The sequence below is a fragment of the Callorhinus ursinus genome, unplaced genomic scaffold, assembly GCF_003265705.2.
Source record: "Callorhinus ursinus isolate GAN/ISIS: 27379988/994484 unplaced genomic scaffold, GSC_fseal_2.0 scaffold12, whole genome shotgun sequence".
Taxonomy (NCBI): Eukaryota; Metazoa; Chordata; class Mammalia; order Carnivora; family Otariidae; genus Callorhinus; species Callorhinus ursinus.
This window is the reverse complement of record NW_027397074.1, coordinates 45,334,904-45,355,982: the sequence shown is the minus strand read 5'-3', so window position 1 is coordinate 45,355,982 and position 21,079 is coordinate 45,334,904. Positions and strand designations below refer to the sequence as shown.

Sequence of the window (21,079 nt, the reverse complement as noted above, 5' to 3'; positions counted from 1 at the left end):
GTATTTTGACCAAAAATTATTTGACTGTATAAGTCTGGGTTTATTTCTGAACTCTCCCTTGTTCCACGGATCTTTATACCATACCATCTTGATTACCACACCTTTATAGAAAATCTTGTAATTAAGCTAATGTAAGTCCTCCAACGTGTTAATTTCCAAGATTGTTCGGTTATTCTAGGTCGTCTACATTTCCGCATAAACATTAGGATTAGTTCATCACTTTCTACAAAATCCTACTAGTGTTTTTTTCCCCTAACAGTTTTATTGAGATAAAACACAATTTACCCATTTAAAGTGTATAAGTGTAAAATTCAAGTACATAATTCAAATTATACAACTCACAAGTGATTTTTGGCATATTACTTTATTAATTTTTAAAGATTGTGGTAAAATACATGTAACATAAATTTGCTGTTTTAATAGTTTTTAAGTAAACAATTCAGTGGCATTAAGTACATCCATAACATAGTATGAACATCATCAATATCTAGTTCTGGAGCATTTTCATCGTCCCGAACAGAAATTCTGTAGCCAGTATGCAGTAACTCTCCATTTTCCCTCCTCCCAGACCATGGTAGTTTCTAATTGTCTCTATGAATGTGCTTAATCTAGATATTTCATATAACTGTAATCATACAGTGTACATCCTTTGTATCTGGCTTCTTTCTTAAGATTGTATTTATTTATTTGACAGAGAGGGTGAGAAAGCACAAGCAGGGGGAGGAGTAGAAGGAGAGGGAGAAGCAGGTTCCCTGCCGAGCAGGGAGCCCGATGCAGGGCTTGATCCCAGGACCCTGGGCTTATGACCTGAGCCAAAGGCAGACGCTTAACAGCTGAGCCACTGAGGGGTCCCGTATCTGGCTTATTTCATTTGGAATAATGTTTTCAAGATTCATCCCTGTGATAGGCTGTATCAGAACATCATTCCTTTTTTATAGCTGAATAATCCATTCTTTTCATAGACACACATTTTGTTTATCAATGTATCTGTTGATACGCACTTGGGTTATTTCTACCTTTTGGCTATTGTGAATAACCTGCAATAAATATTGGCGTACAAGTGTCTCTTCAAGCCCCTGCTTTCAGCTCCTTTGGGTCTATGCTTGAGAGTAGAACTGCTGGGTCTTATGGTAGTTCTATGTTTAATTTTGAGAAACTGCCAAACTGTTTCCATAGCAGCGGGGCCAGTTTACATTTCCACCAGCAATGTACAGGTTCCAATGTCTCCATATTCTCGCCAACACTTGTTATTTTCTGTTTTCTGTTTTGTTTTTCATGAAAGTCATTCTAGTAGGTGTGAAGGGGACTCTCACTTTTGCTTTGATTTGCGTTTCTCTAATGACTAATGATGTTGGGCATCTTTTCATGTGCTTAATGGCCATTGGATATTTTCTTTGGAGAATTTCTCTTTTGTCCATTTTTTAATTGGATTGTTAGTCTTGTGAGTTACGTGTTCTTTGCATATTCTGGATACGAGTCCCTTGTCAGATATATGATTTATAAATATTTTCTCCCATTCTATATTTTTTTATTTTCTCGACAATGTCTTTGATGCACTAAAGTTTTAAATTTTGATGAAGTCCAATTTATCTCTTCATTCTTTTGTTGTTCATGCCTTTGGTGTCATATCCACATGCTGGTATATTTACTGGGACTGCACTGAATCTTTAGATGAATTTTGGAATAAATGACATTGTGGTACTACAGTTTAGAATAAATTTATATTTGGTCTTCTGTTTCTGGCACAGAGATAATAAAGCCCATGGAATTTCCTAAATTGTAAGGCATTTTAATATTAATAACAAATCTCTTTCAACCACACCTGATTTTATGTTAATAAGATGACTTTTGGAAAGCACTTAAGGCAGGGGCTGGTTGCTAGGGGGCCAACCATGTGATTAGAGGGCTGGAACTTTCAGTCCCTGCCCCTGACCTCCAGAGAGGCAAGAGGGGCTGGAGATGGAGTTCAATGATTTAGCCAGTAACAAAGCTTTCCTAAAAGACCCAAAAGGATGAGGTTCAGAGACCTTTTGCGCTGAACACAGGCAAGTGCTGGGAGAGGATGCACTTGGAGAGGACATGGACGATCCTTGCACCTTCTCGGGTACCTTGCCCTATTCATCACTTCCATCTGGGTTATATCCTTTTATAATAAGCTGTTCAGTGCCAGAAGATGTTTCTCAGAGTTCGGTGAAGCACTCTAGCAAACTAATCAAACTCAAGAAGGAGGCTGTGGGAACCTCTGAGCTACAGCTGGACCTGTAACACAACCTGGACTTGTGAGGGGCATCTGAAGGGGGTTTGGCAATCCCGTAGGACTGAGCCCTTAACTGGTGGAATCTGATGCTTCCTGTGGGTAGACAGTAGCAGCATTGAATTGAGTTGTCGGACACCCAGCTGCTGTTGGAGAATTGCTTGGTGGAGTGAAAAAAACCACCAATCAGAGACATCCTATCGTTATCAGATGTTCTAGGAACGTGACATACCTTTAAAAATCTATTTGAGGTCTTAGATATGTTACATAGTTTTCAGTGTAGAGGTTTGGAACATATTTTATTAAATTTATTCCTGATTACTTTATAGATTTTATAATATTTTAAGTGGCATTATTTTTTACATTTCATTTTCTGTTTTTTGCTAGTATGTAGAAATACAATTTATTTTTATATACTGATCTTGTGTCCTACAAGCATCCTAAGTTCGGTTATTAACTCTACTAGTCTTTGGAGAGTCCTCAGGGTTTTCTACATACATCACTTGCAGATAAAAGGTATTATTTCTTTTCAACCTGTATATGTTTTCTTTTCTTCTCTTTTCTTGCCTTACTGCATTGCTTCATGAATAGGAGTCCCCGGTGTGCTGAGAGCAAACATCCCTACCTTGTTCCTGATCTTGCAGGAAAGCCTTCCTTACCATAGTCTTAGGTATAATGCCCCCTAGTGTTGGCATTATAGGTTGAATTGTGTCCCTCCAAAAGATACAGTTAAATTCTAATTCCTGGTACCTGTGAATGTGATCTCATTTGGAAATAGAGTCTTTGCAGATATATAAGCAAGTTAAGATGAGGTCATACAGAGTAAGGATGGACCCTAAATCCAATGACTGGTATTCTTATAAGGAGAGGGATTTGGAGACACAGGAAAAAGCCATGTGAAGATAGAGGCAGACATTGGAGTTACGCGGCTACAAGCCAAGGCACACCAAGGATTGCTGACAACCATCAGAAGCCAGCAAGAGGTAAAGAACGATTCTTCCCTAGAGCCTAGGGAACATGGCCCACCTAACACCTTGATTTTGGACATCTAGCTTCCAGAACGGAGAGAATAAGTGACTGTCATTTTAAGCCACCATGTTTGTGGTGACTTGCTATTGTCCTAGGGAATGAATACACCTCATTTTGTAGCTGTTCATGAACTTTTGGTTTTGCTGTCTAGTTGTTCTGTTCTCACGTGAGAATTCAGAGACTGCACTATTACACTCTCATCTTCCCAGAATCTTTCTTCACATCAGGGATTTTAAATGGTTTATGGTCCAGCATATGGCTTAACTTGTGGATGTCCCATGTGCACTTGAAAAGAATGTGTATTCTGCAAACAGACGCCATGTTCTACACATGTCAGTGAGGTGAGTTGGCTGATAGTGTTTGGTCTCCAGTCACCTGCAACCAAAAGAATGCTAACTGGCACACCATTCCTAGTCCTCAACTTCACTGCCACCCTCCTAGGAAGCCTTTGTCCTATGCCCTCATCTAAAAAGACGTACTCCTTGCTCTGGGCTCTTAAAGCATTTTATTTATGATTTTTTTTTCTTTTTTTCTTTTTAGTAGGCTCTATGCCCAACATGGGGCTTGAACTCACAACCCCCAGATCAAGAGTTGCATGCTCTACCTACTGAGCCAGCCAGGCGCCCTGTTTATACTTCTTATAGAGCGTGTATTACATTGTTTTATGGCACAGTTATTCAAGAACACATCTTATCTCCATTCCTAGATTACAAATTCCTGGAGATCAGGAAGTGTATCTGAGTCATTTCTGTGTCGGCGACGCACCTATCACAATGCCTGCATACCATGGGTATTCATTTGTTTGCAGCGTTTTGTTTCTTACCTGGGCATGGAAACACAGAGTCAGTCTTACAATGTGGGCACTGGCAAGAAGCTGTATTTAATATTAGAGATCTCTGTTTTGGTGTCTGATTAAGTATCTTTCTAAAATGCGAGATTTTTAAATAATATTCTTTTACTAGAAACTTCCTCTCCTGGTAATCCTGAATAAAATTAAATCCAAACAACTAAAAGGAACTTAGTGTAATAAGTGTAATAATAAAAAGCCTGAAGTGTAATATAAGTGATGGCGTTTATGAACAGTCTAAAGATGTCCCTCCCGAGGATGTAAGTTCTTTGGTGTCGAGGTGCATCTGGTGTGAGCTGAGAAGGAAACAGGGACCTTCTCAAACCACTCCACCATCATCTTCGATGTGCCAGCACAGTGCCATGCGCTAGAAACACGTTCACCTCACGCAACGCTCATGACAACACCATCTCAGTCTTACAGATGGGGAAACAAAGACTCCAGAGGATAAATGGTTCACTCAAGGTGACGCAGACTGCAAACTGCAAGGGCAGGACCAGAATCCAGATCTGTCCATTCCAAGTCCTGTGCAGCTTCCACCCTCACTGAACCCAGGAGGATGAGAAGGCTGCAGAACGACCTGTACAAAGGGGGAGCAACCCCCCATGTGCAGAGCTTTGAACGTGGGCCACGATGAAAACACCACCAAGCCTGGCCAGGTGAGTGAGACAACATGCTAAGTGATTTTCACACGCGGCCTCATTCAGTTCTTGCGAGCATCTTCTGGGCAGGGCGTGCAGTCTCCTTCTCCTGGTTTATAGGGCAGAAAGTGAAGCTCAAGGAAGGTAAGGAGCACAGTTAGAGCCCCGCGGGTGGGGTGCGGCAGGACTGGGAAGTGACCCCGGGTCTGGCCGGTCCCAGAGTCTCGGGGGCCACATCACACATGCAGCGGTCAGAGGGGGGGCCCCGGGGGCAGCCCGCGTGGCCTCATGTCTCCGTTGCACCCCGCACACACATGCTGCTGGGCCAGTCGGAGTGACGGCTCCAAGTCTCAGTTCGTTATATAATCATGGTGTTAGTGGCAGCCTATACTTCATGGTTGTTCTGAGGGTTACGTGAGATTTGCTATCTGACGTTCCTCACAAAGTTCCGGGTAGCACATAAATATTCATCACTATTGTTGCTATTTAGGAAGGAGGGAAAGGAGGGAAAGCCTAAGAGAAACCAAAGCCTCAGCCCAGCGTCCTGGTGCTGTAGCGGTACCAAATCCTTCGGACGGAATCGGACCCCCAGGCGGCTCCCGTTTCGGCCTGATGCTCAATTTTCTTCTGTTAACCACAAAAGAACACGTCCATATATTCTATGGAGGCGGAAAGCATTGAGAGAGAAATATGAAAATCCGGCCAAAGGCAAATGTCTCGGATTTATTTAAAAGTTTCTCAAGCTGAGGCGCCTGGGTGGCTCAGTCGGTTAAGCGTCTGCCTTCGGCTCAGGTCATGGTCCCAGGGTCCTGGGATCGAGCCCCGCATCGGGGTCCCTGCTCCGCGGGAAGCCTGCTTCTCTCTCCTACCTCCCACTGCTTGTGTTCCTTCTCTCGCTGTGTCTCTCTGTCAAATAGATAAAATCTTTAAAAGTTTCTCAAGCTTCTCTCAGATACAAGTGACAGAGGTTAATTCCAATTAGATCTAAATAAAGGGGGAGGTATTACTTGTGGAGCTGGCCCCAGGCAGGGTCTGATCCAGCACCCCACATTCTCTATCGCTCTTGCTCTCCGCCCCTCGGTGCTGCCATCTCTCAGCTCCTCTGTTGCCCTCATCACCTCCCCGCAGCCAAGGGAGGGCGGGCTGCGGATGAGTCATTCTCCTGCCATCCCAGTTTGTAACCCGAGAGAAAAGCGACTGTCTTCATCAGCTCGGGCAGCTCTAACAAAATGCCACAGTCCGCGCGGCTTAAACAGCAGACGTTTATTTCTCCCAGGGCTGGAGGCCCGAGGTCAGGGTGCCACATGGCACCCCAACCGTCATGGCATAGCTCTACTGGCTGGCACTTCACTCGGGTGGGGGAGGGGCTGACATTTTATTTCCAAACTCACAGAGGCACAGAGATAGAAACCTCTCAGCTCCTCCGATGGACTGCAGCCAATGCATGTGCAAAATTCCTATGTTGCTGAGTCTTTCTGGCTTCCTCTTGTGAGATTTACTGTCAGCCGCTCCAAATGGCCTCTTTTTCCATCTTCTCATTTGTTTCAGATGTACTGGGCCAGTCACTAGGTATCATCCTGGTGGTCGATTTTTCTGGTTAGCCCCAAAAGAATACAACATTTATGAGTTGCATAAAATGGGAGTTTTAGATGAGTAATATCTTTGTGTGCTTAAAGGGAGAGTGGCTCATGAGTGAAAAATAACCAGTGCAAAAAAAGAAAGTGTGGTGAGATTAAGTTAAAAACTTAAAGTATCTTGCTAGGAGTTAACGAAGCAAATGTCATTACAAGGAGCAGCATAAACCAGGTGTCCATCTACACTATATAGTGCTTTTAAACTTGTTTTAAAAATACCTTCCCTTTATTTTAAAATAAAAAGCATGGTTCTCAAATAAAAATCAAGCAAATAAAGTACAAAAAGAAAGTAAAACAAAATCAATACCCATCTAACAGTAACCATCATTAACTTTATTTAGTTGGATATCATTTCTGACTTTTTTTTTATGCAGACATAAATAAAAGGACACAGGATCTTTTGATAAACATAGGTTTATGCTCATTTTTATTTAACATATTTATTTCTAATTACATTTATTTAAAAAAAATAGCACTCAGCTAATTTGCTTGCATTTAAGACAAGAAACCAAAGTAAACTGAAGCAATTTACTAAACTTAAAATTTTTTCCTTTAACAGCTATTTAAAAATCTATTCAAGCTTATTAAAAAGTTACCAACAAAGATGTTAGTCATATTTTTTTTGTTTTTTTTAGACAATATCAACTCTCTGCTATGAAAATAAGAGCTTGACACTCATACTTTCCTTCCCCACCCCCAATTTATTACATTATTAGTTATATTGTTTCAGTTTTAGTTTATTAGTTACATTATATTGTATTGTATTGTATTATATTAGTTATATTATTAAGGCTTATAATATGTGCAACCTGTATCTATCATTCCCAGTTTGGTCTTGGTTATTTATATAAATTCAATGCTCACCACCAGCCCTTTTGCCTCATTGAGCTATTTGGTTAGACTGTCCTATCAAAAGGTTTCCTTAAGAAGGGCTTGCGGGGGGTGCCTGAGTGGCTCAGTCGGTTGCTTAACTTCGGCTCAGGTCACAATCCCAGGGTCCTGGGATCGAATCCCACATCGGGCTCCATGCTCAGTGTGGAGTCGGCTTCTCTCTCTCCCTCTGCCTCTCCCCCTGCTCATGCTTGCTTGTGTTCTCTCTCTCAAATAAGGAGAGGGAAAAAAAAAAGGGGCGGCTTGCGGATGTTGCATTTCCTGAGCTCTTGCATGCCCAAGTACTTGACATTGTATTTGACAACTTGGCTGGTGACCATATACTTAGTCACTCTTTCCTACTTAGAATTTTGGAGACATTTCTCTATTACCTCCTGGCACTGAATCTTGTGGTAAAGAAGTTTAAGACCCTTTGATGACTTGCTTTCTCTGCCTCAGTTTTTTCATTCTTGAAGTTCATTAACTCCATCAGGTTATGTTTTGGCGTCAAGGGCTTTCTGTCAGATTTCCTAGAATATAGGACACTTTTTTAATCGGAAGACTCATTCCTTCATTTCAGGAGAACTTTCCTGAATTCTATCTTTTAATACTTTCTTCGGGTCTTTTCTTGGTCACCAATTATGCATATACATTTTAGAGTAGCTCTGTCTTCCTACAATTATTCTCTCAAGAATTATTTTGGTCTTTGCAGCCCTCTCAAGCCTTTTCTCCCTTGTTACCCTGTTTTCAACCACGTTTCTTGCTATTTCTAATTCACTTATTTGTTCTAGAAGAGTGTTATTTTGCCCAAGTTGTTTTCTGAGCTCTGCGATCTGCCTTTTTATTTCATTCTGTTGTTTAATCAGCTCATATATCAGATCTCGTCTTACTGAATTCACGTTCTTTTGAGAACACAGTATACCTGTTGTTTAGGTTGGCTTTTCTTCCCAGTTGCTTTCATCTGTTCCCCCCGCCGCTCCTTTTGCTGGCTGTGCATTTGTGTAGTCACCGGGTCGTTTTATTTAAATTTGCTCACATGTAAGGTGGCAGCTCTGTGCAGACTGCTCGTTTGCTTTGGTATACTATTGGTGCACTTCCCTTGGCACACTTCCCATCTTACCTGACAACGATTCTCTTCTGTGGGCTTCTGTTCTGTGTACTTTCTGGCATGAATGATATCAGAGTCCTTAACAGCCCGCATGACACAGACACTGAGGAAGCAGGAGAGGTCAGCCACAGCTCTGGGGCAGGGGCCCCCGAAGGCTCCGTGGTGGGCCAACATGTTACTTCTTTAGTTGCCAGACTGTGGGGGCGGGGGTCTGGAGTTGGGGGGTATCTTGTGAGAGGGGCTGGGGTGGCCAGAGCAGTGGAAGATACTTCAGCTAGTGGTCATTTACCTCCTGATATGGAAGTATTTTGGTATTTTAATGACCAGTACAGCCTACCAGGGCGGACCAGTCAAACCAACCTGCTTGTCTGTCTGCATGCTGAAGAAAGGATGAGCTGTGGGTACACATTTTTGTTGGCGGGATCGGACTCGGCTCTGTCTTCTGATACTTGCATCAAGTCCTGCACCAGGGTGAATTCCAAATGGTGAGGAGACATATCTACTGTACCATGTAGATCTCCCATGGAGACCTTTGGGATGTGTTTTTTTTGTCTTAATTCAGGGATGGGCTGGTTGTTCCTGTCCCTGTTTCACCCATCTCTCTCCAGCAACAGCCCCCTCCTCCCCTGACACACACACACGCGCGCACACATACGCACGCACACACTCACACGCGTGCACACACGCGCACGCACACACGCACACACACGCACACACACACGCCAGCCCCACTCAGAGGAAGGAAGAGATGTCTACTCATCTTGACCCAACTCTCCAATCAGTTTCTTTCTAAAACCTGAGATTTTAATGAGAATTCTGGATTTTGCAAATTCCCCCAATGGGGTGGCAGGATTAGGATTTCTTTTCATTCTTGCCAGAAAATCCGGTCTTTTTCTTTGGTGATCATCTTTTGACGTTGAGGGCTTAATGACAAGGTCGGGTTCCTTCCCTTGCTTCTCTGCAAGCAATTGTGAATTTTTTTTTTTTTTTTTACTGATTTTCACCTTTAAAATTTTTACTTAGTTTGGTAGTTCATTTTGTCAGGTTTTAGGGGATGGAGATTCTGTGATGTGGTCTTATTTACCCTTAAAAAAAAAACCCAAAGCACAATTTTATTAATTAAAAAAATTTTTAAAAAATTGGTCACCAGGGCACCTGGGTGGCTCAGTTGGTTAAGCGACTGCCTTCGGCTCAGGTCATGATCCTGGAGTCCTGGGATTGAGTCCCGCATCGGGCTCCCTGCTCAGCAGGGAGTCTGCTTCTCCCTCTGACCCTCCCCCCTCTCATGTGCTCTCTCTCATTCTCTCTCAAATAAATAAAATCTTTAAAAAAAATAAAAAATAAAAATTGGTCACCAATTATGGGTAGCTCATTCAGTTAAGCATCTGACTCTTGACTTTGGCTCAGGTCATGATCTTTTTTTTTTTAAAGATTTTATTTATTTATTTGAGAGAGAGAGAATGAGAGATAGAGAGCATGAGAGGGAAGAGGGTCAGAGGGAGAAGCAGACTCCCCGCTGAGCAGGGAGCCCAATGCGGGACTCGATCCTGGGACTCCAGGATCATGACCTGAGCCGAAGGCAGTCGCTTAACCAACTGAGCCACCCAGGCGCCCTCAGGTCATGATCTTAGGGTCATGCGATTCGGCTCCGTGTCAGGCTCTCCGTTCAGCAGGAAGTCTGCTCCAGATTCTCTCTCCCTCTTACTCTGCCCATTCCCCCCTCCCCACACTCTCTAAAACAAATAAATAAATCTTTAAAAATTTTTTTATCTAGGCTCCATGCCCAATGTGGGGCTTGAACTCAGGATTCTGAGATTAATAGTTGCATCCTCTACCAAGTGAGCCAGCCATGTGCCCTGCAAAGCACCATTTTAAACGTCTAAACCAGAAGCTCTGGGTTCTCAATCTGGGCTGTGTATCAGAATCGCCGGGGAGATTTTACCAATACAAGTGACAGGCGGCATTTCAGAGCCTGATTTAAGTGATTAGGAGAGGCTTAGACATCAGTGTTTTTATTTGCTTGTTTGAGTCTTTCTAGTGATTTATTTAAACGTACAAGCAGAGCTGAAACCCATGAGCTGGACTTTGTCTTCTAATTGTTCATAATGTGATACACATAAGCACCGTTTAGAAAACATTTTATACCTGTATTAACAAGGCAAAATATTTTAAAAAACACAAATTATTTATACTCTGAGCGGTCAGGTACTCAGAGTATTTCTTGAGTAGCAAAGAAAGGAAGAGATGTGTATGGTTTTGCTTCAAGTATTTTTAACTAGCTGGATAATGGAACTAAGACATCTGGAGGAACCAGGGGAACACTGTGTGAGGTAATGCCCAACTTCAAAGACAGTTCTAGAATCCTCCCATGGGCAAGGAAGGCACTGTTGGCTGCTGGCGCTCTGACTTGGACAAGGTGAAGTTCAGGATTTGGTGAGGAAGGTGCTACAACCAACAAACAAAGACACCAAAGTATTAGTCTAATTCCCCTGGAGTCATGCTTTCCATCCCTAAATTCTAACTTATGCGGTATTATTTAAAAATGCAGGAGGAGTTGAGGTGAAATTGATGGCTGGGATTTATTGTGGGGGGCAGCTTTTGAGGAGAGGTTCAATCTGGGCTTTGAGGAAGGGGCCAGGGAAAAGGCATTCCGAGTTTGTGAAGGAACTTGAACCACGGCATGGAGTCGTTGTAAAGTGTTTTCAGATTTGGTAGGCAGTAGCAGACAGGCTGAAAGATCTCTGAACTCAGAGGTCGAGGCTGTAGCCATTGGAGTTTGGAGGCTGAGGCAGGTCCTCATAACCAACTGGGTGGAGAGAGCGGACGTGAGGCACGGTGTCTGAATCTCCTGCCTGAGAGACCGACATCATGGTGATGCTACTCTGACTTAAATGGCAAAGCTTAAGTGGCAACCAAGTTTGGACCTGGGCTTTCAGAGGAAGGTAGGACATCCAAAGGTGGAAGATCAGGTCTGGCTGGAGCTCAAGACCACAGCCCAGGTGAGTGACCTGCACCTGAAGTGTAATTTAAGGAGGCTGCTATCTGGAGATGAATGCATTTAGCATGTTTGCAGGAAAGGGAGTAGAAAGCCAGGTCTCAATCAGGAGGAACCAGGCAGAAAGTCACCCCGTCTGCCCCCGTGATTCACAAAAGCCAGGGGAAGGTTTGGTCAGTGACACGTAATGGTCAGGGGAAAGGTGAAAGGGACTGTTGAAAGCGATCTCATGCAGAACCCTGAAGCAAGATTTGACTTTTAAAACATCTAAAAACTTTTCGACAACTTAGACTGTCAAGCCAAAGCAAAAAGCCCTAAAATTGGCCACACACTCAGTGTTAGCAACGATGTGACAGTTCTGTTCTCTGAAAAAGATGTGATTACCCAGCAAACTGCCCAAATGTGGTTTGTGTCCCCAGTGCTGATGTCGGACCGTCCACACTCATCAACTCTCTATCAACTTGAAGCACCCTGCTCCAAAGGCGGATCTCTATTTCGTGCCTATGGAAAGAAGGGTGGTGATGATGAGTGTCAGTGTGTGTGTGTGTGTGTGTGTGTGTAAAATGTAAATACACACGTGAGGTGTGCTTGTATAAAAGGTCTCAGGCATCTGATTGACACATATGAATGTAAGAAGAAATAAAAATATCAACTCTAGGATGGTCCTAATTCCTCTTTTGGTTTCTCCATCATGGCCACTAAGCACAGATTTTCCAGGTGAACCCATGTTATTGTATAATATCAGGACAGAAAATGTACCAGTATTCAGATTCTGGAATACCAAACAGCAGATGTAGCCTCTCCGTAGCTGGTTCCTCATGATCGAGGCTGCTCTACTCTCCTACCCATTGGAACTCAGGACAGATATTCAAACGTGGTCTTTTTTTTTTTATGTTATGTTAATCACCATACATTACATCATTAGTTTTTGATGTAGTGTTCCATGATTCATTGTTTGCGTATAACACCCGGTGCTCCATGCAGAACGTGCCCTCTTTAATACCCATCACCAGGCTAACCCATCCTCCCACGCCCCTCCTCTCTAGAACCCTGTTTGTCTTTCAGAGTCCATCATCTCTCATGGTTCATCTCCCCCTCCGATTCCCCCCCTTCATTCTTCCCCTCCTGCTATCTTCTTCTTCTTCTTTTTTAAAATATATAATGTATTATTTGTTTCAGAGGTACAGATCTGTGATTCAACAGTCTTGCACAATTCACAGCACTCACCATAGCACACACCCTCCTCAATGTCTATCACCCAGCCACCCCATCCCTCCCACCCCCCACCACTCCAACAACCCTCAGGTTGTTTCCTGAGATTAAGAATTCCTCATATCAGTGAGGTCATATAATACATGTCTTTCTCTGATTGAGCGAACTCAGCATAACGCTCTCCAGTTCTATCCACATCATTGCAAATGGCAAGATTTCATTCCTTTTGATGGCTGCATAATACTCCACTGCATGCATATATAATATATATATATATACACACACACACACACCACATCTTCTTTATCCATTCATCTGTCGTTGGACATCTTGGCTCATTCCAGTTTGGCTATTGTGGACATTGCTGCTATAAACATGGGGGTGCACGTACCCCTTCGGATCCCTACATTTGTATCTTTGGGGTAAATACCCAACAGTGCAATTGCTGGATCATATGGTAGCTCTATTTTCAACTTTTTGAAGACCCTCCATACTGTTTTCCGGAGTGGCTGCACCAGCTTGCATTCCCACCAACAGTGTAGGTGGGTTCCCCTTTCTCTGCATCCCCAACATCTGTTGTTTCCTGACTTGTTAATTTTAGCCATTCTGACGGGTGTGAGGTGGTTTCTCATTGAGGTTTTGATTTGGATTTCCCTGATGCCGAGCGATGTTGAGCACTTTTTCATGTGTCTGTTGGCCATTTGGATGTCTTCTTTGGAAAAATGTCTGTTCATGTCTTCTGCCCATTTCTTGATTGGATCATTTGTTCTTTGGGTGTTGAGTTTAAGGAGTTCTTTATGGATTTTGGATACTAGCCCTTTAACTGATCTGTCATTTGCAAATACCTTCTCCCATTCTGTCGGTTGTCACACCTTTGTTCATCCTCCAGGAAGCTTATCTTTTCATGGCTCCCAAGTACTCCAGAGGGAGGAGCTGAGAGCACTGCTCCTGGTAGGTGTGGTGAAGGCAGGAGAGAGATAGCTGGTCCTCACACAGCCATCTCCGGCAGTACGGACGTTTAAGATTTCTAAGAACAAATGCATTACAAAAAAGCTCCTAGGGTTCTGTGGGGGACGTGTCTATAACTTAGAATAAGCAGAGCTCATACAGACTGACTTCAGGTATGGACAGGTACTCCCATTTTATACAGCAAGGAAGACAGTGGTGGTGGTTCTTCAATGAATGTCACTTTGCTTTTTCTTTAAGATTTGCCCATATTCGGTGTGGAACAAAGACACACATGCTCATCATAGTGATTGTTTCAAAGGACAGAAGCCCACCAGAGGTGGTGTAAGCAAAAAGGTTGGGGCTATGTAGTAAAGGTCCAGGTTTCTCCAGGGGAGGAATCCCAGGGCAGGAAAGGAGGCTTCCAGAATGGGAAAGGTGGCCTTCAGAGAATGTCTGTGGTTGCCCTGGCAACTACACAGTTCCTCAGTGAGACTTGCTTCTCCTGCGTGTGGCTCAACATGGCCACTCCAGCCGACTCCTTGTGCTCAAGTACCCACCACACTTCACTTCTTCACTTTCTTCTCTTCCTTCTGTCCTGCTTCCTCCACTTCGAATTGGCTCGGCTCATGTATTTAAACAGGTGGCTGGAGAGGAGGCCTCATGTGGGCAATACGTGGGAAGCTTCTCTCCATGGACAAGGCAGCACCCCAACACCAGCCATGCAGATCTATCTATATCTGCAGGTATCCTAACATCCGCCAACAAGTGTATGAGACAGAACACCCAACAGGTTCAACCCTACTTTGGCGTTGAATGATTTAAGCCAAAAAGTATCGACTATGGAATGTAAACTTATTAATCACAAAGCCACTCAAATATTATGCATAGCAAACTCCTCTTTCTCTTCTGCATTTGTGGTTTCTCTGAAAACAGAATTAAACCAGGCCAAAGAACACAGCTACCATGAAAGGAGCTAATCTTTCTAGAATGCTAGGAACACCCAGGGCAATGCCATTACAGAGGTCTTTTGGTGCTTCAAAAATTAATTTTTGTTTAGGTTTTAACCATTTTTTAAAAATATTTATTTATTTGCATGAGAGAGAAAGAGAGAGAGCACAAGTGTGGGGGATGGGCAAAGGGAGAGATTATTCAAGCAGACTCCCACTGCACGGAGCCTGACACGGGCTTGGTCCACAATCCTGAGATCACGACCTGAGCCAAAGCCAAGAGTTGGACGCTTAACGGACTGAGACAGCCAGGCGCCCGGTTTTAACCAGTTTTATATAGATTTTGGAGCTAGGCTGCTTGAGTTTGTAGCCTGGCCTCTCCTCCCTAACAGCTGTGGGATCTTAGGTTAGGGGCTTCCCTCAGTCTGCACCTCAGTGTTCTCATCTGTGATTTGAGGATAACAACAGTACTGGCCTTACAGAGAAAGTAGGACAATTAAATGTGTTAATATTGTAAAGGGCTTAAAATGATGCCTGGCAAACAGTATGTGTTCCACAAATGATACTTATAATTGGCTTATTCAAATAAGCAGAAATGCACACAAACATCTTTAAGAGAAGCACTTGATAAAATACTTTAAAAATAAGTTTATTATAACTAACGAATATAAAATCTGACAGATGTTTTCAAACATTTTTGCAAAAAAAGTAAAACCCTCCCCACAAGATAGAGAGTAAGAACTTGGACAGAGTTTAACATGAACACTAAACATGAAATTCTCATTCACTGGTTGGTCCCCAATGGCTCCAACACATTATATTCTAAGTAAAGGCCCATTAAAATTAACAAACCAACAAACTACTTGACACTTGCTTTCTACTGCCATTATGCTGCGCATTCAAAATGTTTTAGAACAAGGACAGTTAACACAAGACTGCACGTGACAGGTATTCAAAGTGCACGGATCTATGAGACCACAAACACTCGAGATAAGAATGCTGGGGCTGGAATTCAACACTGACTTACAAAATTAATCCGAGGAAATCTATGTACATGGTAGCCTTTGGCATCTGGTCTAATGTTTTTCTTCTTTATAGAGACATCATTTTGTTCAATCTACTAACCAGACTAAGTCAACCTTAAATGCATGTCTCATCTGACACAGATTGTCCACAGCCAATTTCACGTGAGGTAGTTGGGCTGTTTATTGACATTCTAGTGAAACTGTCATGACACTGGGGACTCAGACATCAAACATGCCATGACACTGGCTCATTAGCCTTCTGGGAAGCAACAGAATACTTCTATCACCCTTCCTGTCATCCCTGACTCCACACACACCTATGGAGAGACACGTACACAGGAGTCTGGGACGTCATCCGTTTCCCAAGGAGTGCCAGCCATCCCAGGGTGGTTGCTGTTTATAAAGTACAGGGAGGAAATACTGATCACACTTTAAAATCTATGTAATAGAAAGAATGGTGCTCAAAACAAGCAGGATTTCTTTCTTGTGTTCTCACATAGCTTAGCTGAAAACATCTGTTCACTCTGAAAGAGAAGTGATTAAAAAGGGAAACCAAAAAAATCTCGCAAACTCTTGCATTACAGAGTAGTGGTAGGTCTTTTTCCTTTTAATGAAAGGCTATATCAAGACAGTAGAGGAGAAAGACCCATGCATGCGTCAACTGTACTGCCACTGATTCCTGAATCATGCCCTGGAGTCCCTCAGTGCAGCAGTGCAGCGAGAAATCACGCAAATGGCCTCGGCACACACGACTACTGGCTGCGACAGGATGGGGACCGGAGCGTTTCCAGAGAGGGTCTAGTGAACAGTATGTTCATGGAGTTGTTGAATGGATCCCTAACAACCTTATAATTGATAAGTAGTCTTAAAATACCATCAGAGAGCTACTAAGTATCTTTTTATGTCATTACTATGAAAGCCCTGAGTAAGCAACTGCAGGTTACAAAGGGACATCCGGAAGCAGAACGTAGTTCTAAGTAAAGCCCTCGACAAGCGCCTCCCAGGGATACAGGTTTAGCGTACACACCGATGCCGCTGTGCAGCCTGTACCTGATCACAAAGAGCACCTGAAGTCAGGCCCTCTCAGACCAAACACTTCAGCTCAGCTAACAGAACAATGGCTTAAAAAATACTTTACTTACAAATTCTAAATCTAAAAACGTAAAGAAGGTTGGTAGGTTACCTTAAAAAAAAAAAAAAAACACAAAACATCTGAATAGGGAAGCTGAAGAGTTGTAAAACCTAGGACTAAAACCAGAAGCAACTGATTTTAATCAATGATTCAGAAATGCACCGTTAAGTAACCAACTTCTCGTGGGATGTAGTCATTTAAATCGAAAAAAACCATAAAAATAGTTTTCTTTCAGAAAGTTGCCTCACATCATCTTATATTGCTCATGACCTTCTGACTCTTTCTACTGCCTTAGATGTTTCTTCACATGTATGACTTTCATCATCAGATTAAGTCTCCTTAACATGATGCCTCTTACTTCAGCTCCCTTATCTCAAATTTAATAAAGAAAGGTGTACTGTATTTACTGGCTCCTACCACGTATTTCTCTTAATTAAAAGAACTGTTCCGAAAATATAAAGTTGAAAGCATTAACTTTTGGGAAATACACGTATGTCCAATTAAGAATCAAAAAGAGAAGCCCGCACACTTTTCCAGCAGCGCTCATCGGAGGAGACGTCACTTCCCGCACACGGTGGCCACCTGCTTTATAGCTACAAATGGGAATGGAGGGTCTTTAAAGAAGCTCCGGAAGTCCAAGAGGGGAAGAGAATCTGCACTGACTGGACACCTCACCCTGGGTTAGGTCTGTACCAGGTGCTCCCCAAACGCGTTACGGGACGCTGCGAGGAATGGGGCAGACCAGCTAAGACAGGCAATGGATTTGGTGTTCGGAGGGGGCTCTGCTGGCAATCTTCCGTAAGAGAAAACAGGAGAGGGAAGCAGTTGAGGCTCAGCTACCCCTTTTCGTGCAAACTGGCATCTGAGGAAGCTTTATGTTCAGAATGACATGCAAATAGTGATAACAAGGTGCCTCAAGCCACTACTTACACATCCTAATGAACACCACCTTTCAAAGTCCATTCCCCAGGGACTGAGATGTTCCACATCCTGAGAGCCCTGCTTCTAGAACCCCCTGCAGGGCCGGATCAAGAGCTGACAAGAAAATCATCTCCATCTCACAGTCATAAGTTGGTTTTGCCCCCAACAGGTATCCCTCCAACTTAACATTTTTCACCAGGATTAGCTACAGTGAATCAAATTTACTTTCAAAGGACAAAAAAATTGCCATCACAGAAAGGATTTTGTTCCCCTGGACAAATATACATTGATCCCTCCTACGTGTCAAGTCTGGCCTCTCCTGTGGGGACAGGTGCACACATGATGAGATGCTGTGTTTGCAAGCACTTCGTAAGGGATTATCCAAATGTTTCTTAGCTTCTACTGATACCTAGAAGACAAATTACCTTTTTCTTCAGGATCTCTCTAAAGGTTACTCTAAAAAAGGACTCCTAAAAATGTTTTGAGCAATGAGAGCCAGGTGATTTCTCTGTGCACAAGCATACTCGTGTGTTCATCCCCTCACTGGCTGGGGGTAAGAAAGCTGAGACGCCCCAGAGAGCTTGGAGGAGCACAGAGAAAAGGTCTTACCCATCTTTTCACTTTGTTCCCATCTTAGGCGGTACCTGCAGAGTAGTACTTGAACTAGAAGCTGACGCCGTAGATCCAGGAGGAAGCTCGGACTGTGCCAAACTTCCGGTCAAGTTGAATTTATCACCTAGTATATCACCTAATCTAAGCTTTTATTTAGGACCCTCCGAGCTTTATACATCTCAGGCAAACTGAACATGCTCCAGTGAGGAAAATACCTGTCAAAAACCTTACCCCCTTTCTACAGGAGTGGGAAAAGGCGGAGTACAAAATACAAGCTATTCAAGTTATTCAAGCTATCCTGATCTGGGTTCCCAAGGGTCCTAGAGAATATTAAACCCTTCTTCCCCAGAAAACGGAGTTCTATAAACCAAGGCAGTACCTAATAAATGTGAAAGGGCCATGCTGAGCAGCTTTCTGTGTGTATCAGGAGCCTCGGCGGCCAATCTGTGGTGTTTTCAGTGTGCCGGCCCCTTCTCCAGGAGCCGACGCGAGGTCAGCTGAGGTGACAGGGGGCAGTGGCGGTTGCTCAGGACAGACACTTACAGTCTCCCGGGGGCATCCCCTCCCAACCGCACAATGCCTAAAGGGTCCTCATCCAAGGTTCAAGCAAAAACTGGCTGTTTTTTTCTTTTTCCCTTTTAGAAGGCTAAGTCAGGGGCAGGAAGTCGGAATTATCCTCTAGTTCTGCCATCATACTCACACTAACCAGAGGAGATCCACGCTAACTACTCGTGGGAGGGGGGGAAATGACACACCCCCTCAGCAGTTGCCAACAGCAAGTGCTAAAATACGAAAGAATCAATATTATTTTAGCACCTTTTTCCCCAGCCTTACAACATTTGTTTTTCTAAGTTTAAGCATTTTCCAGAAGTCCTTAGTGAGTGGAGTACCTGTTTCATTAACCTGAGCTAAATAAATGCTAATTTGTTTAAAGACAAAAGACAAAATCAAAACCCCTCTCTACATCTACCTCTGCCTAAAGAGAGGGTTCTCTTTGCCCCAGGAAAGTATCATCTGAAGCTGCTCACGTAGCATTCACCTGTGCCCTTTGAAGGAGCTCCCCTTCTACTCTGGGGCACCACCTCCTGCTGGAACTTCTCTTCTAGCTACTAGAAGGAAGCAGCCCCAGGTGGGAAAGCCACCATGACTTCCCGCCCACACCCACTCATGGCCGCTTGGCCTACTAGAGTCTCCTGGCATCACACACTCCAGGAGAATGCCTACCTAGCACTGCTGGATGCAAGTTTAAATCCCACCTTTCAATTCAGACACAGTCCCAAAGCTTTTGAGGTTGATAAGCAGCTGTAGCTGGCTTGCCCTTCACGACTGGCAATCATCCCGAGATTGGTCAGATGGCACATTCAAAACTGTGGTCCCTGAGTGCAACGTCCAAGCCTGCTGGCTGGGCGCTGCGGCCCATGCAATCAAGAAAACTGTGAGTAAACTTGCTCCACTTCTCGCTCTCCCTTTAACTATTTTATTTCGATGAAAGCCTCTTCCTCTCTGGGAAAAGAAGGACCTATCATTTTGTTCATGCAGAAGATGGGGAGTCCTGTAAATTAGAATTTAAACTGGAATTCAATCTTGTGGATCTTCGACCCTGGGTGCAGGAGAATCACCGGTACAGTTTATTCAAATGCAGATTCCTAAGTCCCACCCGAACTATTCTGGTTCTTCAGGTCGGGGTAAGGCTGGGGAATTTGCTTTTTGAAGAAGCACTCCGTGTGATTTTGATGCAGAAGTGGTCCAGATCACACTCTGCAATGACCTGCATCCTCTAATTAGAAGCTGTGTGACTGTGAGCAAATCCCTCAATCTCTCAACCTTACTTCTGAAATGGATAATAAGCCTGGATGTCAGTTTCACTGTAATGTCCAACTCAGATGACACACGGGAAAGCACGCTGGCAAAGACCCCACTAGATAGGGGTCATCACAGATGACATGTTGCTTCGCTGGCTTGGAGTTAGGGCACCACTCATCCCTTAGGAGCCACAGTCTCCCCTCACATAAACAGGGATGGCATTCCTTGTGTCTTCCTCCTCCCACACTGACAGGCCCACACCAGTGCCCCGAACACCTGGACGACACAGGCTCTTCTTGCCTACAAAGCCATGGAGAAGAGGATTCTCTGAATGTCTAGGAACACCAGACTCTACATTTCAATAGCTTCAACAAAGGGACTTAGCTTCCCCCCAGTTTTTAGTCTAAGTGGACTGAAACACTGGCTATGTGTTATATTCCTTGATACAGAATTTGCTCATCTTCAGCTTGGGTTTGGGAGGCTCATTAAAAGTAAAAGGTAAAAACAAAACACAATACCGACAAATTCATTTGTTAACTCTGCTCTTACAACTTGCTGTTCAATTCTAATAGAACAGCTATGATTTGGTTTCCAGGAGGCCCTTTGAACTGAAATATGTAGCACCTTGATTTTTAAACACACAAAAGACATATGCATTTTAAAAATTATATATAAAAGCACTAGGCTTTGCCTCCTTCTCTCCATCCCCACAAGGAAGGGGTTGGAGAGGGCTGAAGCTGCTGCTGGAAATCAAGCAGGGCAATGAAACACTTTAGCAGACTTTATTCCCTGAAGTTAGGAGGCGGCGCGGTCCTGCAGGCGTCATACCACCTCATCAGACTCCAGTCCGTGGACCTCGTATAAAGTGTCCAGGATCGCCAGCTGCTTTTCCATGGCAGGGAGGTAAAGGCTGAGGTCCCTCTGCATCCCAACACTGAAAGCTGCTTTCTGGTGGTCGCCTTCCTTTATGGTTAATGCGGCGACAAAATCTTCATAGGATGGAGCTGCCCTCAGAGCTAACTGCAAAAGAACTGCCCGTGAGAATCCGCAGCACGTCTTCTGCTGTTGCCCGCCATCCTCTTATGCACAAGTGCACACGCG

At 43.7% G+C, this 21,079-nt stretch overlaps 1 protein-coding gene across 4 annotated transcripts in view; it reads right to left on the bottom strand.

Annotated features, from left to right (window-relative positions):
- Window positions 1–10,008: 10,008 nt before the first annotated feature.
- PLEKHA8 (pleckstrin homology domain containing A8) overlaps window positions 10,009–21,079 on the bottom strand; it is a 67,396-nt gene continuing 56,325 nt past the window's right edge. Inside the window, exon 14 of one of the 4 annotated variants that reach the window (XM_073899016.1) lies at window positions 10,009–10,828. In XM_073899016.1, coding sequence (XP_073755117.1) covers window positions 10,739–10,828 — 90 coding nt within the window. In that variant the 3' untranslated portion in view covers window positions 10,009–10,738. Of the gene's footprint in view, window positions 10,829–15,113; window positions 20,999–21,079 lie in introns of those variants that run through there. The other 3 variants (XR_012380269.1, XM_025873092.2, XR_012380268.1) reach the window with 3 other exon arrangements.